Below are 12,354 nucleotides of genomic sequence, written 5' to 3' on the forward strand. Positions count from 1 at the left end.
GAACGAGCTCGCGCACTTCAGAACGGAAGTCATTCTGTCCTGTGACAGCCGAGCCGTGAGGGAGACAGAGTTCAGTGTTAAACCTATGAAGTCTGTTGACCTCGCTGGTATGAGCACGCTCTTTTCGTAGTTCAGACTGAAACCCAGAGACTGCAGGTGACTCACTACCCAGCTGGTGTGGAGTCGTGCCTCGCTTTCCGACTGCGCAAGCAGGAGCCAGTCGTCGATATAGCTCGCTATGCGAACTCCCCGTTGTCTCAAAGGGGCTATGGCCGCTTGAGTACACTTCACAAACACTCGGGGGCTCAAGGACATCCCGAAAGGGAGAACTAGGTATTCGTAAACCCGTCCTCCGAACCCGAACCGCAGGAACTTCCTGTGCGGCGGGTAAATCGGGACATGAAAATAGGCGTCCTTGAGGTCCACTGACGTGAACCAATCCCCTTTGCGTATCATGCGTAACAGTGCCGCATTTGTCAGCATCTTGAAACGAAAATCCTTCAGATATCGGTTGAGGGCTCGGAGGTCCAGAATAGGACGCATCCCCCCCCCTTTTTTCTTTACCAGAAAATACCGACTGTAGAAACCGTTTAGGCTCTGATCTGGAGGTACTTCCTGAATGGCATTCTTGGCCAGCAGGGAAATTATTTCGTTTCGCAAAATGACGGCTGCCTGTCCGCTTGCCTGAGAGAATATTATCTTCTCGAATGTGGGTGGTTCTGCGGAGAACTGCAGCTTGTAGCCTTTCCTCACGGTGTCCACCACCCAGGTGTGTGCGCCGCACTCTATCCATTTTGAAACGCACCGCGTCAGAGGATTTATTGTCAGCCCTACTCTTTTTTGAGTTAGAGTGGGTGCCTCCCGCGGCAGGCATTGTGTTACCTTGGTTAACACTGGCACCATGTTCAGCCGTGGTAAAACGGCGCCCCCTAGCGACGGGGCCATCAAACTGGCATGGTGCTTGTGCCTTTTTGCAGCGCTCTGATGCGCTGTCAAAATATCTGCGTTTCGTCCGACTGCCGCGGGTCGTTTCATTGACCTGCGTGGCAGTGGGCTCATACCCCGTGTGTTCTGGCAAGGATTCAAACATTTTGTTCCACACAACATTTTTATTTGAATCAGGGAGGGGGACAGGGGAGGTACAGTATGCAACGACATTTTTTTCGCAAAAATCGGTGCAACAACGCTCATTCTGTCCGGTGCTCTCTGCGCTAGTGGCGTAAAGCCCGAGGCTACTACGCCGCCAGCGTAAGCTCTTCCCAGAACGTGGGGGCGGAGGGAGACGGATTCCATCAACGTCTCCCCGAGGCTCGGCGCAGTGTCATTTACGCTGCTGCTTGTTGTTGTTGTGCACGTGGCGTTGACGCTTCCGTCCCGCCGCCGCGGAAGGAGGCTGGCCGTGAGGCCCGTTGTCCTTCTTGCGATCCTGCTGTGACTGTTGTCGGTGTTGGTGTTGGTGTTGGTACTGGCCTCCCGAAGTAGAGGGGGCTCTGGCAGCCGCTGGAGCCTTGAAAGGAGGCCTGGAGCCGCGCTCCCTCTCGTTGTCCCTCCGGTTCATAGAGCGGCCATACGAGGATCTATTTCTTTTGTTACCTGGCGGAGGCTTTTTCTCCGTCGGCATGAAAGCCTGCGCCGCCTGCTTCTTTTTCTCTCTATCTTCGTGTCTGGCCGTGAGATCGGCCACCGTGCCAGAGAAAAGATTGTCTTGCAGGATGGGTTGGTCCAGGAGAGAGGCTCTCTCTTTGGTTTCGGAGTGGTTTAGCCATCTAGCCCGTTCTAGTACTACTAGAGTAGCCATTGCCTTTCCCGTCATCTCCGTGTTGTACCTTGTCAGCGCGAGCGCCTCTTTATGGAGCCTCCGTAGCTCGTAGAGCTGCTCCAGATTCAATGCCTCTCCCGATGTTTTGAAAATGTGGGAGACAGAGCCCTGGAGTAGTGTGATGGCGTTGATGGCTTTCACGGAGCCCGTAAGCGTCGCGTATGCCTTCTTCACCATTGTGGACATGTCGTTTTCCTGTGTGAGAGCGAATTTCGGCTCCTTTGGTGGGGCGACTTCGGGGACATGTAGGAGATGAGAAGCCAGGAATCTGTCCATCTCGGGCAGAGATTCCAGACCCACTTTCTTCATGGCGACACAATCAAGCTCTTTCTTATGTGTGGGTAGGAAGGAGTGGGTGTAGGGGTGCTCCCAGGATTCACCGAGCGCCCCCGTGAAACCCTTAGCCAAGGGTAGGATCTGTTTGGCTCGGGGAGCGTCCGGATCCTTACCGAAATCATCCCAGGCCGTGTCCGTCGCAGCCGCCGCTGGAGTAGCTTCAGCTGGCCACGTTAGACCGCTGCGTTCAGTAGCCTTCTTGAAGACATCAATCAGCTCTGACTTGTCCATCTCGAGGACGACTCGGGACCGAGCAGGGGCTCGGTTCTGAGCATCGGTCTGGGGTGCCGTGTCAGGCACCGCCGTGCTCTGTGGCTCGGTTTCATCCGGAGCTGTTGTAGTCCCAGCCCGGGGCTTGGGCTCAGTCCGGGCCGCCGTCTGAGGCGGCATTCCTGCGATGAGAGTGGCTCTGAGGCGTCCCTCAGACTCCGATTCTGACTCACTCTCAGAAGAGCCCTCAGAGTAGGAAGAAGAGGAGCTACCGCTGGAGCTCTGGCTCCGGTCTCCCTCCGAGGACTGTTCTTCATCGCCGGCGTGTTGCTCGACAGGGGAAGGACGATCTGTGCGCCTCGTACGTTGGCGAGGCGGGGAGTGCGGGATTTCGGCAGCCGCTGGAGCCGTAACCTCGTCAGCCAGAGCTTTCCTAGCTGCTTGTTTGGCTTTCTTAACCGCCCGCTTCGCGCGGGAAGTAGACGGTAGGTCGGCATAATCACCCTCAGAGTAACGAGCGGGGTCCAATGCGTCCCGTCTCTCCTCCGCCAATTGATCGGCCACCTCTCGGTCGTCTGCCGGTTCTGGTTGTCGGATGGCTCCGTCGAAGAACTGCTTAGCACGCACTAGCCTGCGGGTTATGATGCGTGCGTCGACGCCGTCACACAGGGAGCAGGCACCCGGGTTATGAACGGCGTCGAAAGCGTGCTGCAGGCCCAAACAACGGACACAGTCCTCGTGTTTGTCCTCGCCGGCCATCCAGTTGGAGCATGTCTCACAGTGCTTCTGCAGCACCGCGGGCTTATCATTAGCCTTGCGACGTTGGTTTCTGCTCTTCCCCGACATCACTGCTTTAGCGTTCTGCAGGCCGTTAGCAGGAGTAGTACGAGGGGAGGGTAGCTTAGCGGGATGCTAACAATAGCTAGCACCGGGCGTCCTTTTGCAGGAACCAAGCTAAGTTGTTATTAGCTTAGCTTTAGCAGGCTTGTGGCTAGTCAGGGCCGTGTGCTGGCCGTCCAACTAGTAGCCAGCGTAGCTGTAGCTAGTAGCTAGCTTAGCTGTCACTAGAATATAGTGTAGCTGTCGCTAGATTTTTAATCAGGGCCGTTTGCTGGCCGTCCGATTATCAGAATAGAATTTTATAGTGCAAGGAAATTCTTAACCTCAAAGTCAGGAACTCACCAGTGGTGCAGTTTGTGGAACCAGAATTCGCTCCTGTCCTAGTAAACTCAAACACACTGAAGTCAAGACTTTGTAGCAATGCATGTGATCTTCATGAGAAGTTACACAGAAGTGGAGACTAATTGGTTTATTGGCACCTTTATCACCTTTACCTGGGGGGGTGGTCAAGGTGCACCTTAGTCTCAGACCCAGCCAATGGATTGCCTGTGAGTGTATTAGAATGCTTCTGTGATCACGTCAGAAGACGCAATCTTCATAGCGAGCTTCCTCGTGCAGTTTAGTTTAAATTAACCTCCAGTTTTCTGAAATAAATATTTTCACGATTTTTCAAAAATAGCAGACCTACAAGCTCATAGCGCGCCACTCGGTGGCGCGCTATGAGCTTGTAGATCTGCTATTTTTCAATAGCTAAATTATAACATAATGATTAAAACACCAAAAGGGGTTCCCGCCCAAAATAGGTTACAAATAAAAAACAACCTCCCCCTGGAGAAAAGAATATTTATGTCCCAACCCTATTTATACTGTACTCTTCTCTATCGCTCTACCTATCAGAGAGAAAGCATTCTATCCCTGCCTGTCATGCCCCTCTCATCAGTGCCACAGCAAACCGAAAACCAGTATACTAGTCCTTACCCGTTCAAATATATGAACACCAAATGATGTACAGTGTGTGGGTAATGCGATTGAATAGATCATATTGTTGATGTACAGTATGTATTTTGAGGTGTAATCAGTCTGGTCTCAGAGGCACTTGCTCGTTGGGCAAGTAGTACAGACGCCTTTGGAAATATAGGCCCCTCCCACTGATTTTGCAAACTAATTTCAATGTCTAGTCACCTCTGTGATCATGTGTAATTAATTTGGAGGGGATTTATCCCCCCAAAATCATGTTTTTGCAACGTTCGTATTTGCGGAGCCCCCTATGAATGAAAATGGAAATGCTTTTGGCTTTGTCTCTCTGTTGATTAAACCAGGGGTTCTCAACCTCTTTGGCCGGGGACCCCCGAAAATGCTTTGGCAACGTCTCGGGACCCCCGCCCCCTCCCGACCCCAAGTGCTACCATATAAATTGACTGCTACAATAACCTTAATAATAGAGACAATACACCATAAATAAATACTGAAACCATAATCATTAGGGAAGGTGTATGCATGTACTATGTGTACTATATGTAAACTCTTAATTTCCACTTTACAGCCATTCAGTTGCAAAAAAATAAAAACATTTTCTTTTCTTTTCTTTTTTTTAATAATTTGGGGACCCCCCAAAATAATTTGGCGACCCCTTGAGGGGTCGCGACCCACGGGTTGAGAACCCCTGGATTAAACCACCCTCGACATGTGATTAAAATGTGGGGTGGATTGGACATTCCGTTTGTGATTTGTGTTATTTTTTGTAAAATAGACCCCTCCCACTAACATAGCAACTGTAGCAGTAGTTCTACGCGTCACCAGGCTATATATTTGGTTACATTGAATTTAGCCTAAAACATGTCCTTACCTGGTTGTCACAGAAAGAGTGTGTGGCTGCTCCAGAGAAGAATGAAGATGACAAGTCAACAAAAAACCCCAAAAAGAGGAAGGTGAGAGTGAAGAACATGCAGTGACACTTGTTGATGTTGGAAAGTGGCAAAAAGAATACAAAACACTGTCTTCACTTGCTTCACTTTTCTCTCTTTGTTTGTGTATACTCCACCAACAAAGATGTCACAAAGATGTTTGTATTGACCAACACTGGTCTAAAAGTCTTGTGAATATTATATTTTGTTCTGTTCAGAGGAAGAAGAAGACCATCACAGATGTCCTAGCCTCCTCTGAACCCAAACCAGCCGGTCCGGCAGACCTGCAGAACCTCGTTGTAAATTACTTCTCAGACAAGCGCTCCGTTATTGAACAGGAAGAGCTTGCGCTGCCGGGTGAGTCAGGGGTGTCCCTGTTGACCTGGAAGTGACTGTTACCACTGCATGAGTCAGGGCCAGGGTCTCCCTGTTGTTTTATTTATACTCGTACGTACGTACATACATACATACATACATACATACATTCACCCATGACGAACTTTTATTTATTATACACTCACAATTGTCATGTTATGCACTTCATGCTCTTCTCTGCTCTCTACCTTTTAACTGCAATATGAGTCTGCACAACCACGTTTTTCACCCACCTTACTTGTAATGCAGTGGCGTGCACAGACATTTAGAGGGGCAGGTGCTCAAGTGAAAAAAGGGAACCTTGTGCAGCGCGTGGAACTGTCCGGTTGCCTTAATAGTGTTTATAGATTTTGGGGGATAAATAATATATTAGAAAAAAAATTGAGTGGTGCAAACCACTCCAACAACTGGCTTTGTTAGTACCCGTGTGTGTGTGTGTGTGTGTGTGTGTGTGTTTGTGTACCTGTCCCTCAAAAGAATGAGCATGGTTACTATGGTAACTGACATTACGTCAGACCACAGCTGATCAGGATATATAAGACCTTGCACCACTCAGTTCACACGGGTGTGATTTTTTTTAGCAAGAATTGATCAATGTCACCATGGTCCACATTTTTGAGTGGTGTAAACCACTCCTACAACTGGCTTTTGTGTGCAGAAAAAAATGACCATGGTTGCTATGTTCAAAATAATTTCTGACGTAATTAAATCACACCCGGGTGAACTGGATGACCGTAGCAACCGTGGTCATTTTCTCTGCGCAAAAACAGCCAGTTGTGAAATCACATCCAGGTGTGATTTCATTACGTCATATCAGAGCTGATCAGGCTATATAATACCTTACCTTACGTCAGACATTACGTCAGACCACAGCTGATCATGCTATATAAAACCTTACACCACTCAGTTCACACGGGTGTGATTTTTTTGTTCTCAAAAGGGCACATTGGTGTCCAGAGGGTAGGTGGTGGTAGGTGGTGCTCTAGCACCCCCTAGTGTCTATCTGTGCACACCACTGTTGTAATGTGATGTGACAATAAAGATGTATTCTGATTCTGGAAGCTTCTTGTCCCGCTGCATGCGGCCCTGCTGACTCAACATCTCTCTGTCTATCCTGTTGTCTTCCAGACTCCAGTTTCCTGAACAGTAATGACTTGTCACACACTCTGTCTTCCTATTTGAAAGAAGGTGAGTCTGGGTAAAGCTTCCAAATGACAATTCCAGTCTGTTATCATGACAAATCTAGTGAGTGAGTTTTGAGTTTAATTCTATTTGGCCCCTTTTTCTGTCTTGTACACTTAGTTTGTCCCAAATGGGCGAAGGTCCAAAAGCAGCACACGGCGAAGTCTTCTGTGGTTCTGCTTATCGTCTGCAGCTCTGCTCTCCGCACTATTGAGCTCATCAAGTGAGTCACACACCAGTGATGTCTGTTCCATTGTTCTCTGCTTCATAACCGTCATTTTTGCATTCTCTGGCAGACGGGGGAGATCTTGCATTTAGCCCTGTATGTATGTGTGTGTCTTTTCTATCTGCCTGCAGCTAATCTCGCAAACTACTACTAGACGGATCAGCGTCTTATTAATTATGCACACAGCCATCAGGCCAGGAATCTCAATTCCTGGATATTTGAAAATGTCTAATATTAATACTCGCATAAGCAATGATCCCTCCAGGCTATGTACTGGCCAGTCGTTGTCCGTCCAGCATAGAGGATCTACACTACTAGCCAATTAAACTACAAGGCTCCTGTCCCTCTGATTCAATGGAATGTGCAGTACCGGTACTAGTCAATAGGCTCTGTGCATTACTGTGGTGTCAAGCTTCCAGAAGGTGGCCTTACTCGTTTCCTGTTCCGTAAAAACATTCCTGAGCAGCGGTGTCGAGTCCTGAAGCACCCACTGACACAATGGGCGTGTTCAGAAATAGTGCACTGTGCAATGCAAACTAATAGGCGAGTGCGCTCCCGCACTGGGGGGGGGGGGGGGGGGGGGCACTAGGACATTAAGCAACTAGTCGACTAGTTTACTAGTCGACTAGTAAATCCACTAGTCGACCTTGTTGGTACTAGTTGACTAGTTGATAAGAAAGGGAAAAAAAGTTTATTTTTTATTTTTTTCCCGATTTTGTAGGCCTCAAGATCAGGTAGATTATAGTTATAGTCACCAATGTACAAATCTTTATTTCTTTTTTTTTTTTACATAATAGACAACTAGTCTATTATAGTCATAATAAACAACTAGTCGACTAGTAAACTAGGCAACTAGTCAACTAGTAAAAAATCACACCCGTGTGAACTGTGTGGTGCAAGGTCTTATATAGCCTGATCAGCTGTGGTCTGACAGTAACGCTTAGTTTGAAATGCACCCACATTAATGATATTACCTTCACCTGTGTTTACCTGTCTGCTATGGAAAAATCAGACCAGTCTGAAGCGAGTGGTGCAACAGCACCCCCTATTGGTACTCTAAACATCGGGACACAGGGACATAGGGACAAATAGGTTAGGACATACTATAGGTTGGGACATAGGGACAAAGCTGTTCCTTGGAGTGGTTGCACCACTAAAAAATTTGACTGAGAGCCTGCCATCGCGCAAATTCCAGCTTTTCACGACGAGAACAACATTTTCCAAAATGAGTTAATGGCACAGGCAGACTCTTCACATACTAGAGCATGTCTGAAATAAGTGTCAGAGCTGAAATAGACATGTAAATATGAATTAAATGCTTAAACATGAAGCTAGGTGTAATGTAAGACCACAGTGACCATGGTAACCATGCTCATTATTTTGGGCCCCACGTACAGGTACACACAAACACGGATACAAACAAAGCTGGTTGTTGGAGTGGTTTGCACCACTCAAAAATACTAGAAGTGAATGCCCTACCCACTGCCTTTCCGCGCCTGTTCCTGAGCTTCATTTCAGTCGGCAGCAGCAGTCATGGCTGGAAGTGGAACTCTGGATTTTAGAAAATCACACTACAAGATCACTGTATTTGGCACACCATCAAACTCCAACATTTAGAGACACAAACACTCCAATATTATTATCCCGGAAATCTCCAAAATCACCTTCTCACACAATCTGGCATAATGATGTGTATTTGTGGTTTACTTTTTTTTTACCATTTGATATGATGTGTATTTTTAGGCTTTTCTACGCCTTTATTGATAGGACTGTAGACTGTAATACTGTAATTATGCTGTAATACTTCATAATTATATAACTCCCAGTACAGGCTATGTAAAGCACATTGTTATTAGTCTCCCAGCAGTCCTCCGGGTCTTCTGTCAGTCATTACAATATCTTGCCTGAAGCATTTATACCATAATGCCCAGGAAGACCAGACTTGGTACAAGGTTACTATCTAATCATGGTGGTGTGTGTCACTGTCACATACCAAAAGTAGGCCACTGTGACCTTTAAAAGCCCTGTCACAAGAACTGCTTTGTTCAGTAGGGGACTGGGGATTTTGCCCTGCAATTGATCTAATTCACAGCTGACATTTTGATGCAGCTACAGTAGGTAGGTCATGATGAATGATTATTTGTGGATGTTTTATGCCACATTAAATTAACTGTACAGCAGCTCTCCATTCTGGCACGGTAACGCTTAGTTTGAAATGCACCCACATTAATGATATTTCCTTCACCTGTTTTTACCTGTCTGCTATGAAAAAGGCTTTGGATTTGACTGAGAGCCTGCCATCGCGCAAATTCCAGCTTTTCACCAGACGAGAAAAACATTTATTTATTTATTTTCTCCAAAATGAGTTAATGAGGCAGACTCTTCACATACTAGAGCATGTCTGAAATAAGTGTCAGAGCTGAAATCTACATGTAAATATGAAATAAATGCTTAAACATGTAGCTAGGTGTAATGTTAGAGACCACAGAAGTGGACCTTTCAAGCCTGTTTTCTCTACTCGCTGTTTTCTACAAGACATTACTCTATAAGCCATATCTCCAAAACGGGTGGGTCAAACTGAACAACCAATATGTCAATTTGAAGCTATGATTCAGAGAATCCAATGGCAGTCCCTCAGTCTAATTTGGTCACATTTGTTGCAAAGATGCTATAAAAGTAATGTGTATTATTTTTCATTTGGTTTATTTTGTGTAATCACCAGGCAGCTGACTACCTTCAAGGGTGACGCCAAAGTGCTGAAGCTGTTTGCGAAACACATCAAGGTAGCAGAGATGATGGAGACCATATGTCTGTGTGCTGTGTCTGCATCTACTGTATACTGTGCTATGATCACCTGGGCCTTGCTTGAATAAAGTGACCTGTCTTGTTTGTGTGTTCTGTGTCTTGTTATTTACAGGTGGAGGAACAAGTGAAGCTTCTGCAGAAGGGCGTCACACACATCGGAGTGGGGACGCCTGCCAGAATCTGCTCTCTCATTGACAGAGGTACACGTGGACATGGAATTACCAATATCTACATGCCTTCTAAATCAGTAGTTCTCAATTCAAACAATTTCGAGGACCCTAGAATTGATATATATATATATATAGATATATCTATATCTATCTATATCTATATCTATATCTATATATATATATATCTCCGCGGTCCAGACCCCCCCTATCTGAAAATGTTCTGTGCCAGGGACCCCCCCTGATCAGTTTTCTGAAAAAGCTATGTTTCTATGTCAGTCGTTCTTCGATTTTTCAAAAATAGCAGACCTTTTTTTTTTTTTTTTTTTTGGCTTTCGCCTTTATTTTATATATTTTATGGAGGGACAGACAGTAGGCTGACAGGAAATGGGGAGAGAGTTGGGGGAAGACATGCAGTAAAGGCCGTCGGGATCAGGAGTCGAACCCGCGGCACACTGCCAGACTGGATTACCAGCCAAGGTGCCTGGACCACTGAGCCATGGCCCAGGCCCAAAAATAGCAGACCTACAAGCTCGTAGCGCGCCACTCGGTGGCGCGCTATGAGCTTGTAGATCTGCTATTTCAATAGCTAAAGCATAACATAATGCTAACACCAAAAGGGGTTCCCGCCCAGAATGGGTTAACTTATCGTCACTGTTGGGAGGATACCACTTAACATTTTGTTTTAGGTTTTTATATTATAAATCAACGCTATTGTTCTTTTGAAAATATTGAACCAATGAAAAGTATCAAAATCCACTTCAGAAAGAACCTCTCCCCTGCATGCCACAGGGCTGCTGCAGTCAGAAGATACACACACTTTAGCGAGGCAGGTTTTTTTCTTCACCATAGTCTGTTAAAAGCAACTGCAGTGTACCTGTTTATGAAACTTGAAGCACTGATGCTAATATTATGGAAACAATTAAATCTATTTCTAAAATCTACTGTAGTAGTGTATATATGTAGTGTTTTCTGGGGAGAGCAATGTGACAAGAAATGAGTTCATTCATATACAGCATTTCTATCGCTAGTTTACTGAAACTGCAACTGTGTCTCCACGAATTCCTCTTTGCAGAAGTTAAGATTTAAAGTCCTGCTCATTGTTGTAAGCCTATATACAGTCAGCATGTGTCATCGGTCCATTCTTTCACGCGTTGCGATGCATTCTGTGAGCTTATCCATTGTCAGCTGTTCTTATCAATGACGGATAATGAAGGAGAAAACCTATCACCACTTGAGTTGGATTCGGGTAAAGTGGTGATATTGGTATGATACAAGTAAGAATACCAACTTTAAAAATATAATGTTTTCTTCATTTTCTGAAACAAATATTTTGTTTTTCATTTCCTGAAAAATTTGGACTTAGTTGGTTTCTTCCCGACATCAGATATATACTTGCTTGGTTTCTCCCAATAAATCATATATCCTGTTATATCTAAAATGACACAGGCGCTTTCCCGGTTTTAATGGGTTAATCGCTAAATGTGTCTATATGCCAGAGCTGTGAATTTGTTTTGTACATGTATGCAGTTCATGCACAACTTGTGCAAATACAAAAATAAATGGCATGTACTGTATATATTCTCTGACCTCTCTGGCTCTCTCTCGCAAAAACAATTGCATATTAGGTCTCATATCATTGGGTATACATACAGTGTCATCATAAAGCAGTGACCATTGTGTCACAAGTATGTCAGTATTCTTACGCAGATCTCCCTCTCTCTCTCTATCTCTCTCTCTCTATCTCAGAGGGGTTGAACTTGCAGACACTACGCTACCTGGTTCTGGACTGGAACTGGAGGGATCAGAAGCTCCGCAGGATGGTGGATGTTGCCGAGGTGAGTTAGTGCCCCCTACTGGCTTTAAATGGAGACTGACATGTGACAGAGTGAGTGTTGACTCACTCTGTGTTACTCTGAGATGATAAATGTTGACTTTGACACATTTTATGGGGGGTGGGGGGGCGGGCTCAATCAGAGAGGTAATTGAATTAGAAATCTATTACCATACGAATAAAACTTTCCCCTTTATATTTTCAAAGGTGGTTCTGTGTCGTGCATACAATCTGTCCTTGTCTCCTCCAGGTGAAAGTGGACTTACTGAAGCTTCTGGAAACGGGTGGTCTTGTGAGCAGATCTAGAAGTGGCCAAGTCAAAATTGGTCTCTTCTGAGGACAAATAAAACATTCCTGGTGTTGATATTCCACACAGTCACTGATTTACTGTACAGCTGGCCCCATTATACATTTTTCACAAGTCGTTGCGTGACTTATGGCCCGCATGCACCATCCTGTTTGTTTTTCTTTTGTCTCAGTGTGAAGCTTGTGTTGTGCTTTCACTATTTTTCAGAGAAGCAATGTGGACCGTGTGACGTTGTTTACTCAGTATTGTCATCCAACATGATCTCCCAGTGTGATGGGTTGAATAAACGGACTCTGAATGAAACCAGCATCCCTGCGTTTGTTTACTTTGACCAAGGGATGTCCCTCCC

The 12,354-nt window shown here is 45.8% G+C and overlaps 1 protein-coding gene across 3 annotated transcripts in view; it reads left to right on the forward strand.

Annotated features, from left to right (window-relative positions):
• Positions 1-12,314, forward strand: part of cmss1 (cms1 ribosomal small subunit homolog) — a 63,049-nt gene extending 50,735 nt beyond the window's left edge. For 2 of the 3 annotated variants that reach the window (XM_079519002.1, XM_079519004.1), the window contains exons 3-10: positions 5,065-5,133; positions 5,328-5,466; positions 6,613-6,672; positions 6,787-6,889; positions 9,615-9,675; positions 9,810-9,897; positions 11,614-11,702; positions 11,949-12,314. In XM_079519002.1, the coding sequence (XP_079375128.1) occupies positions 5,065-5,133; positions 5,328-5,466; positions 6,613-6,672; positions 6,787-6,889; positions 9,615-9,675; positions 9,810-9,897; positions 11,614-11,702; positions 11,949-12,035 (696 nt within the window). In that variant the 3' untranslated portion in view covers positions 12,036-12,314. Of the gene's footprint in view, positions 1-5,064; positions 5,140-5,327; positions 5,467-6,612; positions 6,673-6,786; positions 6,890-9,614; positions 9,676-9,809; positions 9,898-11,613; positions 11,703-11,948 lie in introns of all 3 variants that reach the window. The other variant, XM_079519003.1, reaches the window with a different exon arrangement.
• The last annotated feature ends 40 nt before the right edge of the window (positions 12,315-12,354 follow it).

Source organism: Electrona antarctica, assembly GCF_951216825.1.
Source record: "Electrona antarctica genome assembly, chromosome: 13".
NCBI classification, from domain to species: Eukaryota; Metazoa; Chordata; class Actinopteri; order Myctophiformes; family Myctophidae; genus Electrona; species Electrona antarctica.